General features: G+C 35.4%; 4 protein-coding genes across 4 annotated transcripts in view; 2 read left to right on the top strand and 2 right to left on the bottom strand.

The window, feature by feature from the left end:
- The window catches only part of adcy5 (adenylate cyclase 5), a 91557-nt gene extending 89332 nt beyond the window's left edge, over positions 1-2225 (bottom strand). The window contains exon 1 of the mRNA XM_016520241.1: positions 1715-2225. Within this exon, the coding sequence (XP_016375727.1) occupies positions 1715-1779 (65 nt within the window). The 5' untranslated portion in view covers positions 1780-2225. The remainder of the gene's footprint in view (positions 1-1714) is intronic.
- A 1382-nt stretch (positions 2226-3607) lies between these two features.
- LOC107714306 (very-long-chain (3R)-3-hydroxyacyl-CoA dehydratase 2-like) lies at positions 3608-10874 on the bottom strand. Its single transcript, XM_016520122.1, has 7 exons — positions 10670-10874; positions 8809-8926; positions 7739-7757; positions 7154-7242; positions 5527-5648; positions 5262-5440; positions 3608-5064 (listed from the first exon to the last, which is right to left on the bottom strand). Exons 1-7 carry the CDS (start codon positions 10792-10794, stop codon positions 4982-4984), a joined length of 735 nt encoding a protein of 244 aa, XP_016375608.1. The 5' UTR covers positions 10795-10874; the 3' UTR covers positions 3608-4981.
- Positions 10875-11307: 433 nt separating this feature from the next.
- Positions 11308-21238, top strand: LOC107714296 (signal transducing adapter molecule 2-like). The gene is made up of 14 exons (XM_016520112.1): positions 11308-11473; positions 12678-12762; positions 12867-12942; positions 13869-13964; positions 14064-14210; positions 15915-15984; positions 16173-16365; positions 16523-16617; positions 16712-16794; positions 16916-17003; positions 17624-17678; positions 17770-17926; positions 18057-18199; positions 19972-21238. The coding sequence occupies exons 1-14, from the start codon at positions 11434-11436 to the stop codon at positions 20171-20173; spliced, it is 1530 nt and encodes a 509-aa protein (XP_016375598.1). The 5' UTR covers positions 11308-11433; the 3' UTR covers positions 20174-21238.
- Positions 21239-22945: 1707 nt separating this feature from the next.
- The window catches only part of LOC107714393 (voltage-dependent L-type calcium channel subunit beta-4-like), a 36495-nt gene continuing 35979 nt past the window's right edge, over positions 22946-23461 (top strand). Inside the window, exon 1 of the mRNA XM_016520230.1 lies at positions 22946-23110. Coding sequence (XP_016375716.1) covers positions 22946-23110 — 165 coding nt within the window. The remainder of the gene's footprint in view (positions 23111-23461) is intronic.

The following is a 23461-nucleotide window of genomic DNA, read 5'->3' as shown; positions in this document are numbered from 1 at the left end:
ACAAACATAATATACGTTTCGCAATACTTTCAAATAACGAACATTTCAGTAGTCACGCAAGTTAGTCAGAGTGCGCTAACGTATAGCCTACGCTCGCGAACAGAAACTACCTTTGCTTGAGGAGGAAACCACAGCAACAGCTGCTTAACAGCCGTTTCTATCGAACGATGCATAACTACTGTTATTATTTATCAAGTTACTATAGGTACATGCCACAAATATATAATAAAGACGTTAGCGTTTTGTTGTGGTGTAAGAGAAATGGGTTACGGGAAACGAACCAAAACAGATTAACGTTACTGAGATTTTTTTTTCAATATTGATTTAACTGAAATTGAATTATTCTCACACTGTATAAATATAAATATTAAACTTATCAATCATGTATATGATCCCAAATATATAGTTTTTCCACTAAAGAGGGGATGTTTCAGTCATTACTTTGGGGAACATCGTCTATATTAAAGTCGTTTTGCCAATTTAAGACACAACGTTGCAGTTAGATGGTGATTTAAAACAAAAAAGTAAACCAAACTTGTGTGTGTGAGACATGTGCATCCAATTGAAAACTAGTAAAATTGGTCCATTTTTAATTTTTAAAGCAGCATTTTGTATACTGCTTTTATAAAATAGGACCAATGTAAAGTGAGTACAGCTGTTGTAGTCAGCAATTCTGAGAGAGAGAAATACATTTTGCAAGTCAATCCGTTCGTTTTTTACATCATTATAAACACAGAGGACTTTAAATTATTAATTAAATATACAAAGTAGTCGTTTGAGACACATCCTCAGGTGGCTAGAGCATTAGAGGAGGTAAACAGCAGAGGGAGTAATTGTGCGCCCCATTTCAATTTATAGATGCTAATATACAAACCACCTCTGGGTGCAAATCACGCATTAAGGGGATTCGACCCCCTTGAACCTCCCAGAGGAAATAAAATCAAAATGTTGTGAAAGTACTAAAACCACACAACAGTATATAAAAGTAGGCCTGTATATAGGTTTCGAACGTTTCAGCACGAATAAAAGTTAGATAAGTTAGTCAGAGCGCGTATTCTCACCTGTCGCCAAACGGAAGCTAACAAACATTAGTCGCCTTCGCCAGATGAGGTAACCATAACAACAGTACGCTGCTCGCGAGCTTTCCATTGCAATTAATTACTTAAGCATTACAAAAACTAAAGCATCACTTTATTATAGAGTTACATACCACAAATTTGTCACAACAACCTAAGTGTTTAGTTTTAAAAAGTCTCTTAAGATTACTGATATTTGTTAATGGCGCCAAATGGCAATTTGCGTTTACGCGAGACGAACATCGAAAGATTGTTCTCCTCAAATTAAATTTACCCTTAATCATTTACCAGATTTCTTTCTCAAAAAATGCAAAATTCGTTTAAAAATAGTCACGTTTTCCCCCCTTAACGTCACTGTATAATTCGCACACTGCTTAAAATCGCGTTATTTAGTCCAAATCAATGAGAACTGACCCTACGTCCATCACGCTTGATCTCCACGTTTTCATGACAGAACAAGCAGTGTCCGCAAAAGTGTGGTTTGGATTGAGCTAGAAGTGCAGAGCACGACTCCATGGTGCGTAATGTTACGCACTGATGCATTGATCCACGCAAGCTGTACACCTGTGAATATGTGGTCGCAGCCCACTAGATTACATGATCACGATTGCTGTGAAAACCTGAGCTTTCCAACCCGCCTGCATGAGAAGTTGCGTCTTCCCAAGATGACCTCACAAGTGTCTTTTAGTGAAGGAGTCTTCATCCGTGCTGTGCAGATAGGTATCTCCAATGATCTTGGTGCACTAGCAGCATCATCAGCGCTGGCGTCTAGATGAGAAGATGAATTGTCACGCCAGAGGAACGTCGAATCCGCTCTGCGCGAGCTGAGCTGCGTAATGACTGTGCCGGACGAGCTGCACGTCCTTTCCCTGCAGATTCTCAAGACCGAAGCACGCAGAATTGATTAAGCGTTATCCTCCGTTTTGGTGCTTCTTGTCTTTGTATTGCCATTCAACCAAGTTTGATCTTTAGGCCCCGCCTTACGTGCGATCCTATTGGATAGCTGGTTGCACAAGTTGCCATTATATATTTTTTATTGGTCAACCTGTGTGTCAGTACACAGTGATTTGGATAAGTGGGCGGGACTACCCGCACAGCTGTACGTAAGGGAGAGTGGGTGAAAATTGTTTGTTTGTTATGCTAATAAAGTAGGGGTTTTATATAAATAAATAAACATGGGAGATAAATTATAGAGGTAAATATTTTTTATGTCAGATCACATTTCAAGTATAAAAGTATATTTTTTATTAAACCAGTTAACTACATTAAAATATTCTCAATGTTAAGCCTTTTCCTGGATGTTTTATGTAGCCTAAATATGAATAATGTGCATGGGAATGTTGTTTTTCTCATGGTTATACTTTTCTTTTTTACTTTTTAAAAATGAAATCATTCACTTATCAGTGATTCAACAGACAATACATCGTTTTCCCCTAACATGGGATAAGTTGTGTCAGTTGTTTATCGTCCCAGTGTGTTGACACTTTTTCCATTTCAAAATGCAGGATTCCGTTGGCAATAGCTGTGTGAAGAGCATTAAACTTTTCTGTGTCAGTTCGAGAAGACAAAAGATCTTGTTGTTTGCAACAGAGTCATGCTTCCTCGGTTTTGTTTTTTTCATAGGTCTCATGACTCCCATTCTTTAAACAGATGAGATGCAAAAACAAACCCCACGGAAAACTGCTTTTAAACTATTTTGTCCCACTTTATTTCTGAACAAAAGAATGCTTTTCAGGCTTTAAGAAAACTCAAATATGAATGAATAACGTTTTATTTATTTTTTTTAAATCAGACATAAAGCAAGGATTGTAAAAATTAGCTAAACAAATCAGATAGCTATCCAATCAGAGAAAACGCATGAAGTGACCAGGTGTAAAAGGGCCCTATGATTCCAAACTGTGCGTATGTATTGGACAAGCTGTTTTATTGCTAATTGTGCCCATTCGGCTTTACAAACTTTTCTAAATAACAATTAAAGCACATCAGGGTAAAAAAATAGTGTATAGGATTAGGGTGAAATTCAAAAAGCAAAAGCAAAAATTGGCTCCTAGTCTTTTAAACACTAGATGCATTTCTTAATTCTTATTCTAAGTCAAGTTAATTATTCAAAGGGAAAGGTTACTTTAGTGAAATACGCATTTATATTTAGTGAAATAATATATATATGTGGATTTAGCATAAAAGGGAGATGCATTGTTTTTAAATGGCTAAAATCAAACCCCAGGAAGCAAACATTGCCCCTTAATAAAAAGGTTAATTTCTGACAATTGAGCTCACAGAACGTGTTCAGTTAAAATATATTAGACAAACATAGATGTCTACTGCCATCATGTGAAGGAAGGATGAATAGTCCCCTTTACTAAAATACTGTACAAGTCTATAAAACCTAATATGTGTTTAATTGTATATTGAAATAAAGTGAAATATATGTAAGAAAGACACAATACTTTTAATTACGCTGCAGGTTAAATACTAAAATATGAGAAAGATAAAGCAATTAAGTTTATAGAATAAAAACAAACTGGCTTTGCTTCCCATGTTATGGTTTATTGTAAATATATATAATCGTATTACTATTCATACAAAGTTTGCTGGTCCCATGCAGAACTTGAATATCAAAAGCTTGACAATGTTGGCATTTTTATTTGAGTTAAGGGGTCATGCTTCTATTAACCAAGGTTTAGCCACACCACTTTTACATGCAGTGTTATTCAAAGTTGCACTCCATTCATCCCATGCTAATCTTTTCCTGAATAGGCTTGATAAGGGAAACAGGCTTACCACTTTGTTTGCAAAGACTCTATCTGTGCAATAGTGTGGCTCACACTTCAATACGAGAGAGAGTCATTTGCATTGGGAGGGCTGAAGTTGACTGTTCACAATTAGGCAGACGGGCAATGAAGCGTTAAGTTAGTCTTGACTCCCAGCTTTCCCTCCACATTATTAGATTTGACTCATTGGCAAAGCATGACTGGAGGCACTCAAATCCAATTGGCCCCCGTTAGCCGAGGCTTGTGCTCTCTTCTGCTCGGCGTGGGAGTCTCTCTTAGCCAAACACTTCCACATCGCCAGCCATAAAAGCTCCAAAAGTGTCAGCTGAAATCTCTTTCTACGACAGAAATGCACATCTAGTACATTAGTAGTATTGACTACGAGGTCCGACCCAGCAACTCAGCCAATTTCTCTGGGTGATACACCTCTTTTTTCCCGCAAACGGCCACAAACCAACAATATATATCCAATACTGAACAAAACAACCGATTAACATTGATCCTTTAAGAAACACAACACAAAACAAAATGAAAATACTAACAGTAATCATGATGGGAATCAGTAGACACGCAAGTAGTGTGAAAGTCAAGAACGGTTTGAGTTATGAATTATACTCAAATATAAAGAAAAGAAACGAGCTGAGTGAGAAACAGAGATTTAAGTCAATTAGATTCAAATGTCTGAAATACAATGTACAAAACACACCACACAGGAAAATTATGAGACATTTCTTCTGGTTAAAGCCTCCAGATGCAGCTAACTGTATTTTTGCCCTTTATCTGAATGATATTTGCTACAATATTTGGTCTGTAATTCTACATTTAGAATGAAAAATAAAAATGTTGTCACACAGTAGCTGATGCATTAGTATGCTAAAGACATTCCTCTCCCTCTAAACTGAGGAAAAGCCATTCGTGTTGTTACAGGATCCCTAAAATCACCAACTGCAACAGTTCTTGACCAAAATAGTATCATTAACAATCATTCTGCATATCTGGCCTGTTTAACTGACAAGAACGCCTTGTCTTCTTTTTTTTTTAAATAAAAAATCTGTAGTGTGGCTTTTAAAGGTTATCCGCTTGTTTCCGTTTTCGCTGCGATCAGTCTGCTGTGTGCGGCAACGGCAGGGCGAGTTATTCCACTTTGCTGTACTCCTCCACGTGACCAAGAACTTTCTTCCTCTGGCGTATCATGTGGAAGTAGAGCTGCGGGAATACTGAGGAACACGGACAAAGAAGGTCATTAACAGGAACAGAGCTGTTCATTGACAAGACAAGAATGAGCTTCAAGAGATTTTGAAGCTATACAAGATCAACTGAGGAACCGGATTATTTACAGATGGAATATATCAAAACAAAGCATTTTGAGAAAACATTTGATGCATAATCTCTTTGTCCAGGAATTAAAACGTACAGGGGATGTAGGAGATCATGACGAGGATGAGGAAGGTGTGGTAGTCAAAGGAGAAGTTGTAGTTGTTAGGCAAGGTGATGGAGTAGAGCCCTGTTTTCTGCACGTATGGCAGCGCGGCATAAATCGTCAAAAGTTCCCCTGCCACTCCCATGGGGTACAGCACAACAAAAAATGTGTACCTGTGAAAATTTGAAGAGCAAAGTATATAAAATATACTTTTCTACCAACAAAAAAAAAAGCCAGAAAATAAACTGAGAAGCTTCACCTTGCCCATTTGATGAGGTAAGGCAGGTGGTTGAGCAGGCTGAAGGTGTAGAAAGAGTAACGGATGATCTCCGTGACCGTCCAGGCCACCACAAAGAGGAGAACACTGTCTTCACTTTGGACCTAAAATGAGAGAAACTGTAAGTCACACAGGGAAGAGACAGAACTGCTTAGCAAGCAGCCAAATTTAGTCGAGAACCATGCAGTTATGCGCAATTCACTGAAGCCACTCGACACACAAAGATGGACTACTGAGATGATCGTAAACAGAAGCACTTCAAAAAGCATTCAGGCCCGTCAAAGGCTCCAATTTCGCCTCTACACGCATACAGGCTTGAAAGGAGGTTATTTTAGCAACAGAAGCATACACAGGCACACATGGACATGTTACATGTTAGTATTACTTCCCAGTTTTGGTTCAGGCAGGTTTCTCGCAGGAATAACTTACAGAACTATACACTTCAGCTCAGACGTCTTTCTCTGGGACAGACAATCAGAACTTGATTCTTAGTTTCAAAGAACTTCAAATAAATAACATTGTTTTCTTCACACTAAAATTCTACTGATGCAGGATTTTGGCTTTTGATGAGCACTGAAATATTAAACCAACTTGAAATCCACTAGATGGCAGTAGACAAGAGTCAATGAGACGAACATAGAAATATTGCTCATAGTGTTATAGGGAACATTAATGATAAAGAGAAATTTGAGAGATTGATGACATAATGATACTGGATTTTCATATCCAGGTTTTTAACCATGAGAATCCCTGACATCATCACTATTAAAAATATTCAATAATATACCAATAATACTGTAGGTCACCTGAACAAGTAAAACATATGTGTTGCTCTTAACTAAAACCAAAATAAAACTATTAAAAATTGTTTTTGCTAATTGAAATAAAGCTGAAATAAAATAAAATATAAATATTAGATCATTAAAAAAAAAAATTACATGAAAACTAAGTGAAATAAAATAAAAGTTAAAGTATTAAAATGAATAAATAATAATAAAATAAAACTTAAAAATAATATAGAAATTGTGAAATAATAACTAAATGTAAAAATGACTAAACACAAAATAAATCATTAAACGTTTTAAAATTAAACTAATAAATAATACAGCAAATTTTAAATATGAATAAATACTATAATAGTCTATAATAAATAATAATAAAATAAAACTTAAAAATAATATAGAAATTGTGAAATAATAACTAAATGTAAAAATGACTAAACAAAATAAATCATTAAACGTTTTAAAATTAAACTAATAAATAATACAGCAAATTTTAAATATTAATAAATACTATAATAGTCTATAAATAATTCTAAAATAACACTGTAACATATGCAAGTTAAAAAAAATAATTCACCCAAAAATGAAACAATTTTTCATTCTCTCAAAAATCATTTACTCACCCTCATGTTGCACCAAACAGTTGCTGGTAACAACTACATTTTTCCATACTATGGAAGCTGATGGCTACTAGCAACTGTTTGGTTTCTTCAAAATATCTTCTTTTGTGTCAAAAAAAGAAAAAAAAAGAAAGACAACTTGAGGGTGAGTAAATGATGATAGAATTTTCATTTTTGAGTGAACTCTCTCTTTAAACATATACTTACTTCTCTAACGCTGTGCGTCACTGCCCATGTAAGGAACACCCGTGACATTACCTGGAACCCAGTCAGGACCACCGAGGAGGGAACAATTCCTTCAAAACATTTAAAATGTTGAGTAAAGAGATTAATCCTTCGTATTTTTGCAACGTGGGTTTAATCAGAATTAACTATGAGTTGCGATAAAGCAAGCATAAAAATAATCTTAATCCATTACACTAAACATTATGAGAGAGACATAATATAGAATTTGAATCATTAGAATAAAATAATTTAAGAGAGAAAGGATGGTTATGATGTAACAGAGAGTGCTGCAGGACTGGTTGTTTGTACTGGGAAAGGTCACATTAAGCTTCAAGTCCCAGATAATGAGGTGTGGACTGTGAACTCTACGCTCCACGGGTGCAGTGAGACTCTTTATCACATTATCACTGTCAGGCTGGCAGAGAAACCAGCACCCTCGCTGACGAAGGCACTACTGGGTTAAAAAAAGCTTCCCTTGTATAGCCAATCTGATCTATATACTTCACCTAGTGCATATTTATAGTAGAAATTAATAAGAGACTGTTATTAGCAGCAGGGTGCACTTACCCACGGCACAATGTAATATCTGTGAAGAGAGCAAAGAACAAATATTATAAGGTGCACTCAAGCCTCGAGGAATTATCATTTTTAGCATAAAAATAATCAAATAAAACTCTGTAGGGTGAGAAAATAACATACATTTCCAAAATGTGAAATCAGACAAAGAAAATGCCCAAATTTTTGTTTGGATTTGGAATTTAAATTTCTGCAATGCACACAGGCGTGGAACTGCATGCAAATCTCTTACAACACAGCATTTAACGGCAAATAGTGGCTTTTAACAGTTTCATTCAAATACATACAGCACATTTATTATTACAGCATATATAATGTGCATTGTATACATGTACTGATGCAAAATGTACTCAAGAGCTTGTGAATACACTCCAGTTTCTCAAAATATGTATTTTTCTGTCATAGTCATTTATGTGCAGCTCTTGGTATAAAATAAAGACAAGATAGAAGAGCATCAATACCATGTTACTAACAGAAACACATCATCTTCACACATCATCACCAAAAACAAACAGCAAGCATTTTAAAATCAGACTGAATTAAGTGAAGCAAAGCCAAGAAATTAAACCGCGTAAGACACAGGACTGTACTGTAATTTCGAATTGCAAATAATGCACATAGTACATTACTGGACAAAGTTTAGTGTCCCTGTGAGATATCATGAAATGGTCTTTAACTGAAAAGCAACGACTAAATTGCATCAGCAAACTATTCATGATTGCAGTCTGGACCATCACGAGCACAATTAATGTCAACAGCCCATAATATAACTGCATTTTATCAAGAATTCACGCATCAAACATCATTAGCTAGCTAAACAGACATGTGGGTCACTCAAATCAGAAAGCTTTACTTTTATACACTACCATTCAAAAGTTATGGGACGGTAAGATTTTTAAAAATATTTTTAATGTTCAAGTCTCTTATGCTCATCAAGGCTACATTTATTTGATAAAAAATACAATAAAAACAGTAATATGTGAGCTAAATTTTACAATTTAAAGTAGATAATTTCATAATTATGAATTAATTTACATGAATATAGCTCCCATAACTCTCACCTCAAGGAGGGCACCAGTCTGAAAGAATTTTAGGGGCTTCTCTATCGAGTAATAAAGACCATGGTAGCTTCCTCTGGCAAGGTATGCTCGAACCAGACCAACAGCAATGACCAGCCATCTAGATAGGAAAGATTCGTAGAGTAACTCTGTAGTGCCATTCGTCCTTGCTTTGAGAGAGGAGGGCATTTCTGCAATGCACACAGGCGTGGAACTGCATGCAAATCTCTTACAACACAGCATTTAACGGCAAATAGTGGCTTTTAACAGTTTCATTCAAATACATACAGCACATTTATTATTACAGCATATATAATGTGCATTGTATACATGTACTGATGCAAAATGTACTCAAGAGCTTGTGAATACACTCCAGTTTCTCAAAATATGTATTTTTCTGTCATAGTCATTTATGTGCAGCTCTTGGTATAAAATGAAGACAAGATAGAAGAGCATCAATACCATGTTACTAACAGAAACACATCATCTTCACACATCATCACCAAAAACAAACAGCAAGTCTCGTATGTGTAAACATACCTGGCAATAAAGCTCATTCTGATTCTGATTCTGATTCCGATTCAATAACTGAAAACAAGGACTGAAATCTACAATAATTGTAGATTATTATTAATAATTGCCTTGTGTTCTTTAGTTGGGACTTAGATTTGAATTATTATTCAAGCGATTTTAGGAGGATTTGTTTTACGTTTCAAGTGTGCAGAAAAATAGATTTTAATAAGTAACGCTTCATTTATACAAGTTAGCATCTTTTAAAACAATGTTTACAAATTGCTTTCCAGAAAAGAATTCACAGAGAACAAAAATAATCTCAAATATTTTACTAGCTCTATTTTACTCAAATATAGCTATTTATCACTATTTAAATTAATCTATATGTTTTTTTTTTCCAAATGTTGTATTTATTGTTTCAGCATCCCTTCTCAAATCCCTTCTGATTAAAGGGGTCATATGATGCTATTTTAAAGATCATTATGTTGTGTACTTCACACATCATCACCAAAAACAAACAGCAAGCATTTTAAAATCAGACTGAATTAAGTGAAGCAAAGCCAAGAAATTAAACCGCGTAAGACACAGGACTGTACTGTAATTTCGAATTGCAAATAATGCACATAGTACATTATTGGACAAAGTTTAGCGTCCCTGTGAGATATCATGAAATGGTCTTTAACTGAAAAGCAACGACTAAATTGCATCAGCAAACTATTCATGATTGCAGTCTGGACCATCACGAGCACAATTAATGCCAACAGCCCATAATATAACTGCATTTTATCAAGAATTCACGCATCAAACATCATTAGCTAGCTAAACAGATATGTGGGTCACTCAAATCAGAAGGGAGGTGAAGGTTATAATGACGGCGATGGACGTTATATCTCAAACATGTTTGATTGAAATGACATGTGGATACTCAATATTGACTGGGTGAATTCACGTTTTAAACAGGTTATTGTACAGGTAATTAATCTCCGCTCTAAACGAATGTGCTGCTACATTGTTGCACACGTGCACACAAGCTCGCACAGATCGCGCGCACACAGAAACATTCAGGAGTGCAGAAAATTATTGTAAATCGCTGTCCTGTGACTTATCAGCTTAAAAACGTAAAAGTTACAGCATATTCTTTCTGTTTCTTTTGCATTGCATTAGCAAAATATTCGGAACAAATTTTATTTATTTTAATTTCAAACAAACGGTGTTAAATCATGCAATATAAACGGGAGGTAACCGCGAATCTGTCAAGCACTTAGATAGAGCACGCTGTCTGAAATCTAACCATTCATTCAGTCACACGCTCGAACAGAGAGCACGGAAGAGCATTTGATTTTCATCATACCCTGCTGTCATAACCACGTTGTAAATGACCAAATATGCGATGGCCAGCGTTCCGGGTCCCTTCTTCTTCTTGTTACTGGAATCAGTGTGCGCTGTTTTGCTGGTCCCCATGGCAGGTGCCGACATGACTGAACTACCATTAGAAAGACTGGATCATCCAAATGGTCCCGGTGAATAAAGGCGTGTGGCCTTGTTTGACATGTATAGAAGGTGCTTATGAATGGAGCGCCCCCTGGCGAGTACAGGGTGTAAATGATGTCTTGCGTGTTACTCTGTTACAGTTTAGATTCGCTTATTCACGGACATGTTTAACAATAACAACAAAACGATTTTTATTCATGATAAATATAATGTTCATAAATTATAATATTTGAGCTGATTTTGTGTTACAGAAATTTCAGAAACATCAATTCCAGTCGCTAGATGGCAGTGCGGGTCTCGTGCTCAGAACGTACGGTTCTTTAAAATGACTCAACATACATGCCTTTCGGAAATATAGATTTATAAAAAACAAACAATGAAATCATTTCAATTGTTATTTTTGTAGTCTTAATATAAATTCCAAATATAACTTAAAATCTAGAATCATTTGACTATTGTGACACGTCAGTGATTTCTGACAGGCATTGCGTTTGCTTACTAAGTTTACGGAAGAGCAACTGGTGGAAGTGGACGCAATTTAATGGATGAGAGAACGACAAATCATCGATTTACGTAGATCATACGCTTGAATTGAACCTTTAATAGATAGGAAACGGTCTCAAAATGCCTTTATTTGGCCAAAACCCGTTCGATCAGGATGTGGGTGAGTTTGACAGTGTTGTTTTTGTCGAAGTGATGTGATATTGACAAGTCAGGGCCGATTCAGCGCACTGCTCGATGTCAGATCCTCAAGATCTTTGTTTTTGTTTGTATGTGTGTTTATTTCCTCTATTACTCCGTCTTATATTTCGGGATTTAACTATTAAAGCTGTCCAACGTAATTAGCAGAACGGACACCATACTTGAAATATTTTCTACATTTCTGGAACTTTTTAGATGAACACTGAACATTTCCAGTCTGTCAAAAATAACTTTTTTGAGCTGTTTGTACAGAGTTCATCATACTAACATGTCAAAATGTTTATTATTTCAATAAATAAAGCTTTTTAACTCGAAGATATTTCCTATATATGCCGTGATATTTAAACATGATTTTAACTACTAATAATATACTATAATTACTATACAATATAATATAATATAATTCATATAACATAGTATTATACATTAAATACATTTAATTAACAAAACGTAATGTAATTTTAAAAAAACGTAAATCTATCATGAAATAGTATATTACCTTCCTAATACAATGTTGTTGTTTTTTTTTTTATCAATTTCCAGTAAGCATGAATGAGTAACGGGAGTTCATTTGTCAAAAGTAACACACAATAGCATGTACATTGTTCTTTTCATAGTTTTGTCCTTTGAGAGCTTAGTGTGTATGAACTTGTGACACCGTATGTTCCTCTGTGGAGGAGTTTAAAGCACTCGAGTATTGGTCATTTTATTTCAAGCTGTACTTTGCTGGATGTCGCAATGCAAATTTCCCTGTCGTCATTAAGAGTTAGTCATTCAAATGCGCCCAGCTGTTTTATTCTTGAAGCAGGGGTAAAATAATCTATACTAGTGGGTTATCGTAGAAATGCTTGTTGTGCATGTTGAGACAAGCTGGATATGCAAAATAACAGGCAAAACAGGCTACTTTGTCTGTTTAACAGCATGCATATATGCCTACTAAATATTTATCAAAATCTTGTTCTTCAATACCTTGGATGTAAATCTGATCATATTCACACTTGTTTCATTTTTATTATTATTATTATTATTATTATGTTTTTTTTTATATATATATTTGTATATATACTAATTGTTCTATTCTTGTGTGTTTATGGCCTTTGAGAACATTGTTTTGAGAGTATCATTTGAATTTGTTTGTATGAATGCTCATTCCTTCGCATTTTCAGAGAAAGCAACTAGTGAAACTAACACATCAGAGGACTGGGGCCTCATTATGGATATCTGTGACCGGGTCGGGACAACTCCCAATGGGTGAGTTTCTCCCAACTATGTTTTCAATGCTTATTTTAGTAAGTTATTTTTAGTATAAATATTTTCATGCCCCTTATTGTCATTTTCACTTTTTTCTGTCATAGTGCAAAGGATTGTCTCAGGTCAGTCATGAAGCGTGTGAACCACAAGGTCCCTCATGTAGCCATGCATGCATTAACGGTGAGCTCTTCACTCTTCATATTCAGTTCCCATTGTAGAGTTTAGTAAACGATCATATTAGTTATCACAGTGTTAATGTTCTTGGGAAAAATAACCTGTGTATGGCATGCAAATAGTCACTGCGCACTAAACTGGGGTAGAAAAACTAAAGCTGTAAAAGCTTTAAAAACTCCAGAGCGCATCTGGAAGTGACAGGCATCTCTGTGGGCTCCCACTCTGACTCACCAACATCTCAGCCTGCAAAGATGTCTCACTCTATTTTTAGATACCTTCTTTCTCATCTGGCTGTATCTTTACAAAAATGTATTACATGGCTATTACAAGGAAATAAACTGGGTAGATATGCTCTTTTTTTTAATTGGTGAATTTGTTGTAATAATAATAATTGTACAGATAATCTAACAGAAATAGAAATGTTGCAAGCGTTCAGTAATGACAATTATTTTTTTATTGTAATTATTATTGTAATTATTATCTATTATTATTATAACATTATGTAAAATGTTACAAGACTGCAATAACAATAAATAGTAATAGTAAGAAATTAATTATTAATATTATTATTATGAGGTCACATTTCATTTACACACATTTGAAGTATAAACAAACAGTTATAGAATTGTTACAGGTGTGCAATCACTGTTTGTGTAGAAAATTGTTCTTAAATTGTCATAGAAATCCTGGAAGTATCAGGAAGTTTTTAAATAAAATTTTCTTAGCTTGGAAAAGTCATGGAAATATCTTTTATTCAATACACATTTGAATTTACCTGTTCATGAATTAGCAAATCAGTCTGAATCAATTTTTTTTAAAACATATCCACTATTTACAAATAACAGGAAAGGTCTTGGAAATTCATTGATCATGGAAAGGTTTTTTTATGCAAATAATGGTTGCTGAAATATTGCTGTATTTTCCCTGTTTAGTTGTTGGGTGCCTGCGTTTCAAACAGTGGAAAAATCTTTCACCTAGAAATCTGCTCACGGGAGTTTGCCAGTGAAGTTCGTAGTGTGTTAAACAGGGTAAGGATCTTCAGCTCACTGTATAAATTATATTGTAATTGCATACATTAAGGCAAATACTGTTGATAATGTCTGCCATCCTCATTGTCTTCTCCTCAGGCTCACCCAAAGGTTGCTGAGAAACTCAAGGCTCTGATGGTGGAGTGGGCCGAAGAGTTCCAGAAAGACCCGCAACTGAGTCTCATCGGTGCCACTATCAAGTCCCTCAAAGAAGACGGAGTGTCCTTTCCCACCGCAAACCCCCAGGTATTTCTACTATCAACTAATAACATGATCCTGTTGGATCTCACGGTGTGATGTCAGCTGTCTATAAACACAAATGCTGATGAACAGACAGCAGCCGCTGGTACTTGGCCTAGATATATGACCCTGTAATTTGGCTGGGTTTACCTTCATAGCGATAACTTTTTACATCCTAATTTTGCGTAGTTCATTAGTTATTCTGTTTGTATTTCGTGTATTGGTAGGTCACAGAAATCTGTGACAGATGTATCTGTGTCACCTCGTTGTCATGCCATGTCTGCAGTGTAGGTCACTGCAATGTTCTTTCAGAGTTTCTGTGCTTAATGTTGTCAACTGTTTGCATTTTAAAATGGAGGAAAATATTTTTGTATATGTAGGTTTGTTGTAGTTGGTTTAATTGATGAATTAATGTATAATAACCGTATATCGCACAGTTACAATACCATTCAAAAGTTTGGGGTCATTAAGATTTCATTATTGTTATTATTATTTATATTATTTTTTGGAGGGAAATTAATACTTTTATTCGGCAAGGACATTAATTTAATTAATAGTGACATGTATAATATTACCAAAGATTTCTAGTTGAAATAAATGCTGTTTTTTTTTACTTTCTATTCATCAAAGAATCCTGAAAAAAAGTATCACCGTTTTCTCAAAATATATCAAATATATAAATATATGAAATATTATATTATGTAGCACAACTGTTTTCAACATTAATAATAATAAGAAATGTTTCTTGAGCACATATCAAGAAATTGGCATATTAGAACGATTTCTGAAGGATCACGTGAGACTGAAAACTGGAGTAATGTCTCCAGCTAAATCAGCTTTGCCATCACTGAAAAAAAAATACTTTGTAAAATAGAAAACTGTTCTTTTAAACTGTAATGATATTTAACAATATTACTGTTAATAATAATGTTTTGTGGTGATTTTTCTTTATTTTTACTGTTTTGTTTGGTCAATCTTTGAAAAAGGCCATGTGTTTTTAAAGATTATTTAAACTTTTAACATTAAAAGTTAATAAACAATAGTCAGCCACCTCTGTATGAGAGATGGTTTATGAATTAATCATGTGACTAAACATGACCACTGTTTCTCACATGACATATCTGATAACACTTTAGCCATTTAGGTTAGAGGCGAATAAATCAGCCGAGTGCATCTGGAATGCTAAAGCATGTGTGTAAACTTGAGACAGAATGGAATTTCCTGTCACATATTTGCCATACTGCCCTCACGGACCATGAGATTTCAATTCTTCTTCGTTCTTCATTTATTCACTTATTCTTTATTATATTGTTGTCACACCATTTTGTTTGACTAAAGGACAAGTGCATGTAAACATTTCTGTAGCTGTTGAGTACCGACAACATAAAATAGGTCACAAGACTTTACTGTGTCACTCAAAGGTCATCATATACATGTTTTCACAAAAACCTACTTATATAAATGGTTTGTGGGACCGAGTCAGTGGTTAACTCTATCTGATTGGTATCAGTGTTTTTGCTGCTATTTTTTTTTTTATATATAACACACCCATAGATGGCGTTATAGTTCTGTGTTCTTAAATATATATATATATATATATGTAAAATTGAATTTAATTGATCGACTGATTTTATATATAGAATTTATATAGATAAAATGACTTTTTTGCAAATCAGTTCTGATGTGTTATTATGTGATCTCTACTTGCAGAGCTCCAGCACAAAGCTCAACAGTACTTCTGCCACCAGCAAAACCGTTGATGATGATGATCTGGCCAAAGGTGAAGGCTCTTCATGCTAACATACTTTCATATCATTATTTGTTATTATGGTTTATTTATATCGGATAAATGTTTTTGGGGCCCTGCCGAAGCATCATAAAAAATAATTTGACACTCTAACTGTGGAGTCACTGTAACTATAGTCCTCTTTACCTAGACAATAAGTGTTTTTATTTTGCTTGTTGCAGCCATTGAGCTGTCCTTACAGGAGCAGAAACAGCAGGCAGAGACACGACCTCTTACCATGACAGCTGATCCACCCTACAACACCAATGGAGGAAAAGAGTCACGTAAAGTGCGCGCCCTCTATGATTTTGAAGCGGCTGAAGACAATGAGCTCACTTTTAAGGCTGGAGAGCTTGTGATCATCCTTGATGACAGGTAAACTGATTGTTGAAGGACATTATTTTAATCAATTTGATCAATTTCACAATCAATATTGTGTTTAAGTTTAAACTATTTTGTGTCTCATTAAAAAAAAATTCCCATAACCCATATCAGTTGTCCATTGAGAAATAATGTTGCTGTTATCCAACAGTGATCCAAACTGGTGGAAAGGAGAGAATCATCGAGGAGTAGGCCTCTTTCCATCAAACTTTGTCACCACCAAACTGAATGATGAACCAGACCCTGGTAATACACTTTATAACCTGGATTTTTGTGCAGGAATAATGCATTTTTATATTAAAATTGCACATGCAGATCTCCTGAATTCTTTTTCTTATAGTGATGTATGTAGAGAAGACAGTAGCTCCAGAGGAGCCCATTGTTGAAGTCAAAGCTGAGCCTGAGCCTGTGTATATAGATGAGGTGAGTGCTGATTGATCTTTGGCCACACATCTCCACTTATCTGGAGAAATGTAATTGATATGATCAACGGGCTCTTGGTGTTCTCTTGTCTTATGTTGATCGTTGACTTTGTTCTCTATAGGAGAAGATGGACAAAACTCTGTACCTGCTCCAGAACACAGACCCTGCAGATGCCTCATCTGACAGCCCAGAGTTGGTCGCATTGGAAGGTACCAGGAAAGCCCTTCATGTGTTGCTCATGTTTAATGTCGATTACATTTATGTGTAAGAAAGGGACATATGAACAAAATATGACAATACAAGTAATTTTATATCCCGTCATTACATGGCTCTCCAGTATACTTTGTTCTTATGGACCGTTTTCACGTTTCCAGGCTTCCTAAAAGCAGAATTCGTCATAGTTGGATTAACTTTTATAGTGGTGAAATATAGTTTTGCATTCCCAGTTGCTTCAGTAGCAAAAGAAAAAAAACACAATAGCATTTCTATGACTTTCCAAAAGAGAAAAAAAAAATTGAGAGATTGATTACTTTGGTCAGAAAATAAAAAAATTTCAAATTTGCTGTCATTTCCTCATCCGTTGTGTTAGAACCACATACACAGCAGCATTAACTAGTTTTCTGCAATTTACTGCCATGGTAATAAAATGCTAAGTATAGTGTTATAAATGTAAATTACATTTTTTAAATGAAAATATACAAAACTGATTTGCTAGATTTACGATGTTAATAGCGCATCATCACAGTGTTTTATCACATTTAAACATTTCTATTGTCAAATGTTACATTGTACAAAAGATCATTGAATCTATTGTTTTGTTCTTTTTTAGATGCTTGTGAAAAGATGAACCCAATGATTGATGAGAAATTACAAGAGATCGACAGGTTTGTTGAAATCAAAACTTATCCCAAATTTAGGTTGGCTGTTTTCCAGTCTTTGCATATGAGGAAAAACATCTCTCTCTCATTCCTGCAGGAAGCACTCAGAGTTGTCCGAACTGAATGTGAAGGTGCTGGAGGCTCTGGAACTGTATAACCAGCTAATGAATGAGGCTCCACTTTACAATGCATATTCCAAAATGCAGACTCTCCAAGGCACTTACCCTGGAGCCCCTACTCTTCTCACGATGCAGGTTGGCCTTGCCATTTTAATAGATAGTTAGTGCAAATTTAGTCCATGGTATTTTGTGACACAAACAGCTCTGTTTTGCATTATTCTGAATCTGAGTTCTGATTCTGAATATCATTATTTGTTTCTCTCAGGGTTATCAGCCATCTGGAGCCTACATGTCCTCTGGTGTTCCACAGGGATATAGTCTTACGGACCAAGCTGGCCCTCTCTGTTCCCTTCCTCCTTCAGTCAATGCGGTGCCCATCAGCCAGCCAGCACAACCTACTTACATCAGGTAATCCAAAGGCGTCTTGTTAGTGTCCCTCTAATTTTGAAGCAACTTTGGCCTTGTTTGCATATATATGGATATTTCTACTAGGGATGCACCGAAATTTCGGCCACCTAAAATTATCGGCTGGAAATGGCATTTTCGGTTTTGTCCGAAAGAGAAATATGGCCGAAAATATACACACCGTGTTCAGCGCACAGGTTTCACTCTCCCTCTAGCCGTCGTCACTGTGCAAAAATCATAATTATGATGCTCCGCTCAATATTCCGCTCTATGAGTGTGCATTCCTTTGAGTTGTTCATGGCCCATGCGAACGCTCCACTCATGTATGTATGAATGAATGAATGAGGGATTTATATAGTGTTTTATTATGTATTGCTGTACACCCAAAGAGCTTTACAATCATGCACCGCTCAAATAACGCGCCGACAGTAGATTTTGATGTAGTATACTTGTTCCTGTTTGCAATAGCGCTAATGTGCTGTAACTCGGTGTAGCACAGCTATACTGGGCAACGCTGGTAAAAATGACTCTACCCTCTCGTGACGCTATGCTCTGCTCACATGCTCTGATAATAATAGCTTTGAAGGACTATACATTATTTGGATAATTAAAAAAATTAAGTTAAATTAGATTCTGTTGCATAGAACTGAATAAAAATAATATATTGTTATTTAATATTAATATGTTTATGTCCATATACTTTCAATAAAAGTGTGGTTATTTTATTGGCTTGTATTTTTTTTAATTCAGTATCATTAAAATTGAGTTAAATTAAAAAGTCTTACAAAATTATTTTATATTATTTTATAAAATAATTAGTAATTATTAAAAAGCATTTTCGGTTTCGGATTTTGGCCAAGTGCATCCAGATTTCTCGGTTTCTGTTTCAGCTCAGAATTTTCATTTCAGTACATCCCTAATTTCTACGTATGCAGTTTCGGCCAAATCCTGTCCACATCAACAGTGAATGAAGAAAACTGTATTATTAGTCCACTGATTTCCCACAAGGAAGATATATTGACATTTTTTTAAATTATCGATGTTGGCCGATACATTTTTCTATTTAGGTGATAAGTGTCAGTATGGGGACTTTTATTTTGACAAAGATGAGAACACCAGCGCCTGAGTGCAAACACATGGGAGCTCCCCTTCTCCATCTTTATTAGTTTACTATTCTTGTTTAAAGGAATATAGTTTACCCAAAAATGAAAATTAGAAAGCAATATTATGGATAGAGGATTTTAGCTGAAAGCAATGGCTTGAAGTTAAAAATGTCTTGATGGATTTGTTTGCTACAAACACAAAGTGTTTTGCTTCACAAGATGTCAGTTGATGTGCTGGAATCGTGAGAACATCTGGGTCGTGTTTGCATTTTCTTCTATCACTGGCTATATTCAAACATTGAAATTAAGATTAGGCATAAAATAATATCTTCAGATTCATTCATACAAAAATCAGCTGAGAATTGAACGAATAGTTGTATCCTGGTTCAGAAGAAGATGGTAATCATGTCTCTGAAGTCACAGTTTTTCTGGTGATTAAGGGGTAATACTAGACTTCTTCACTTTAAAAATTTAACAAAATGCACATCATATTTTGTGAGAAAGTATGACATGCTAGAGCAAAGCGGGCACTATTTTTGGAATCAGCATATGATGCCGGGTGGTGTACTTGCAAACAGCCTTTTTTAGATACTTTTGTTTAAAATGTATTATTCTGATAGTGGTGTTGGGAAAACTAGTCTTAGATAATTGCAAATTGCTTATTTCTTGCAGCGGCCCCATGAATGCACCATACGTAAACCAAGCTCCCGGAGCCCCCGCCCCTTACCCACAACAGATGGGCATGGGTATGGATATGTCTGCCTATCAGAACGCTAATCCTGGTCTGCCTCCAACCTCCTATCCAGTGTCAGCTCCAGCCCAACCTGCACCTCAGCAGCAACAAGCAGCCTTCTACCAGCAACCCCTTCTGTAAGGCTGCACAGCAAGTCTGACTCCACAGCCGTTAATATTCAATGCGAATTCCAAATGGTGAAATGAGGTCGAGAGTATTTTTCTCTCACGTCTCTATTGATGTCAAGGGGTATGCAAAGATTGACTGACATTTGTCTTCACAGCACAAAGATGTAATCGAAAGGAAGCAAGCACTTCATTTTCTCTCCCACTTACTAACCCATGAAGCAGTTTAGGGCAGGTGTTTAGAGCTGATGGAATGAGTCACACTAACCATAAACATAATTTTTGTCGTCTTGTGATAATCACCAGCATATTCTTCTTTTTTCTGATTGAGAATTTAAGATAAAATGGTAAAATGCACAAACACGCATACTGTTCCTCATTTGAAGAGACAATTATTATGATTAATTGTTGCCATTTTCATTTATTTCTGGGTTAACTGACCCTAAACTTTCATTTCTTGCCTTTAAAAGCAAATGTGGGTTTTTTTAATGCATTATAGAGAGAACGATTGTATGAAGAAGATTATACATGGTTCACCAAATCTGCAATGATTTTATGTGCCAATACTCCGAGCACTCCTATAAACTCCTACAATCAAAATGGCAGTTTTAGGTTCATCCTGCTGTTAGTGATTCTAGAATTATGGCACCGATTTAGTAGGGGCAGCTGGGTATAGGCTACATGGTGATATTCATAAATTCTTTTGCAAACTGTGCTTTAGAACTGACGAATGCAATCCCTTTATGGTCAATCCATATGTTTCACTGTATAATGATATTTATAATATGCAAGTACCGCTTGTGTTTGCATTGTGGGTGTTTGCTGTTGTTTGACTTAGTTTAAGGCATGTAAAATTGCATACAGTGTATTTTTCATCTGGTCTATGACTCCTCAGCTGAAAATGATCAATCAATTGTTTTTTTGCTTCTTATGTATGTGAAGAAATGTGCTTTTCTGATATACCCACCCATTTCTTCTTAATTGAAATGGGAAAATGCATAATTCCTTTAACATATAGACAGCTTTTGTTCTCGTTAAAATGGGATTAATGTAGTTAAAAATAGAAGAAAATTGTCTTTATTTTTGTCATAAACAGCTCGAAAAAATATATTGTATATTAGATGTGAAATATCTGGCTTTGTCTGTATTGCACCTTAACTTTATAAACATTTATTTACCACCAGATGCCTTGTTCTTTCACGAGACGGAATAAACATAGAAACCAATACAAAAGACTTTATTTCAAAAGCTGCTGGATATTTGTAAACCTGTATGTTTTAAGAGATTTAGAGGGAAATTTGTATTGTACTCGTGGACTCAATGTTTTGTAACATCAAGATTTCTTTGTATCCTGCCTGCTCATTTATCAAATTCCTTTTGTAACGCAGTGAACTCTTATAGTCTACAGAAAATAAAAACTACGTGTTTCAAAATGTGCTTTTCTATAGTGGATACTTTCCCAGCGTTCCAAACTGATCTCCTCTCACATGATTTGGAGATGCTGAATGTTAATTATTCATTTCTATTTTACATAATTTGTGCATCACATCTGGTTGTTTTGTCAAAATCTTCTTGCACAGCTGATATGCTACTAATTATCAACCTCATGGGTGAATCCTCATAGAATCTGTTGGAAAAGCAGCTACAGCTGTGTATGATATATAAATCCCCCTGCAATTTAGCATTTCCTTATCAGCTCTAAAAAAAGACATGCCCTTCAGTAATTCTCTTGTTTTTCATCTGTTATTCTGATCAATCTATACCTTGGAGGACACTGAGATACATTATTATTGTCATTATTAAAATGGGTCACATTACATTAGCATTAATTTTACAGTATAGTCTAAGAATTGAGTAACAGATCAACACATCAGAATAGGTACTAAAGGTATTAATTTGGTTGCACTGCCTTTCCACAGTTTTTTGCAACAACATAATTTGCATTTATTTATTTATTTTGTTTATATATCCTTCACCCTCATAATATAGCATGTTTCATGGGTAGAGTCAACTAATTTGATATTTTTTGTCTTAAATTACATGGCAAGTGAGGGGGTTTTGAAAATCTCTTCTCCCTAGCACCTCAGATTATCATGTTTAAAGAATGGGGCTTATTAATTATTATTTTATTGTTGAATAAAGCATTTCACAAAATGGAGTGACAACTACCATACACTTTTGATAACGTAAAAATTAATTAATTAATTAAAAATTAAGATTAGGACAGTAGCAGTTTTTTAAACACCAAACATTTATGAAAGTGATATGAAAATGTAAGTGGCTGAATATTGCTTGTCCAGCAGAGGGAATTGTAGTTCATTCAAAAGGCGGTTGTTTATGAATCAGGACTTGCGATGCCCAATTCGCGAGTAAAATGAGCAGAATACTTTCTAGCAGAGCAATGAGGACAGATAAATAGAATATTTATCGACAATCCTTTGAAACTAAACCTGCTAATTTATTTTATCGTTGGTCATCGAAAAATCCTTCTGCGCCTGCAAGCTTGTGAACACTCAGGTCAACAGTTATTATAGCTATCAAAACACTAGGTTTAGACGATAAAAACTTGCAATAGTTTTGTTGTACTCCTTTCGGAGATGTTTTTGTTTTGTAATGCACATGCACATCGATCAATCTCCAGTTAACTATTTTTAATATTTAATGTTTATAAAACATAAATTTAGCATGCCATGTAGTTAGAAAGCTAACCACTTTCTTTACAGGGTAGCTTCTACTTTTAGCTCCATTTTTTGGAGGGAATCTTGCCAACGCTGCTCAATAATATCTGATGACCTCTGTTGAGCAGCTACACTGTACAGTAGCTCGTGATGCTGCTCTAGTGGTGACCGCTCGCGCTGCATCTACACGACAGCTGCACAGCACACTGACACTGCATCAGTCAATCTACACCCGACACGGGATAGGCGACGGGGTTCAGAAGCCGATTTTTCAGGTAGGGACGCGGGAGAAGGCGATAATGCGATGGGAAGCTGCACCAAACACACACAGTTGTGTTTGTGTGTATAGGATCAAACGACTTTAAATTGATCCATAATACACATATTTCTTTCAAATCTGCCAACAATGACAACATGCTCCCGTTTGAAGGGTTTTTACTCACAGTAAATGACTAATTTGAATAGCCTTGAATATTCCATTAATTCATGTTTAAAACGTGTCATATGTTGAAGATTATCTGTACTACTGCATTGCAAACAATATCTTTGAATTTTCTACGCTACATAGATGTACTTTATACAAGTTGTACAGGTGTGTGTGTGTGTGTGTGTATATATATATATAT

Source organism: Sinocyclocheilus rhinocerous, unplaced genomic scaffold (genome assembly GCF_001515625.1).
Source record: "Sinocyclocheilus rhinocerous isolate Xijiao unplaced genomic scaffold, SAMN03320098_v1.1 scaffold12, whole genome shotgun sequence".
Classification (NCBI taxonomy): domain Eukaryota; kingdom Metazoa; phylum Chordata; class Actinopteri; order Cypriniformes; family Cyprinidae; genus Sinocyclocheilus; species Sinocyclocheilus rhinocerous.
This window is presented reverse-complemented; position numbering and strand designations above follow the sequence as displayed.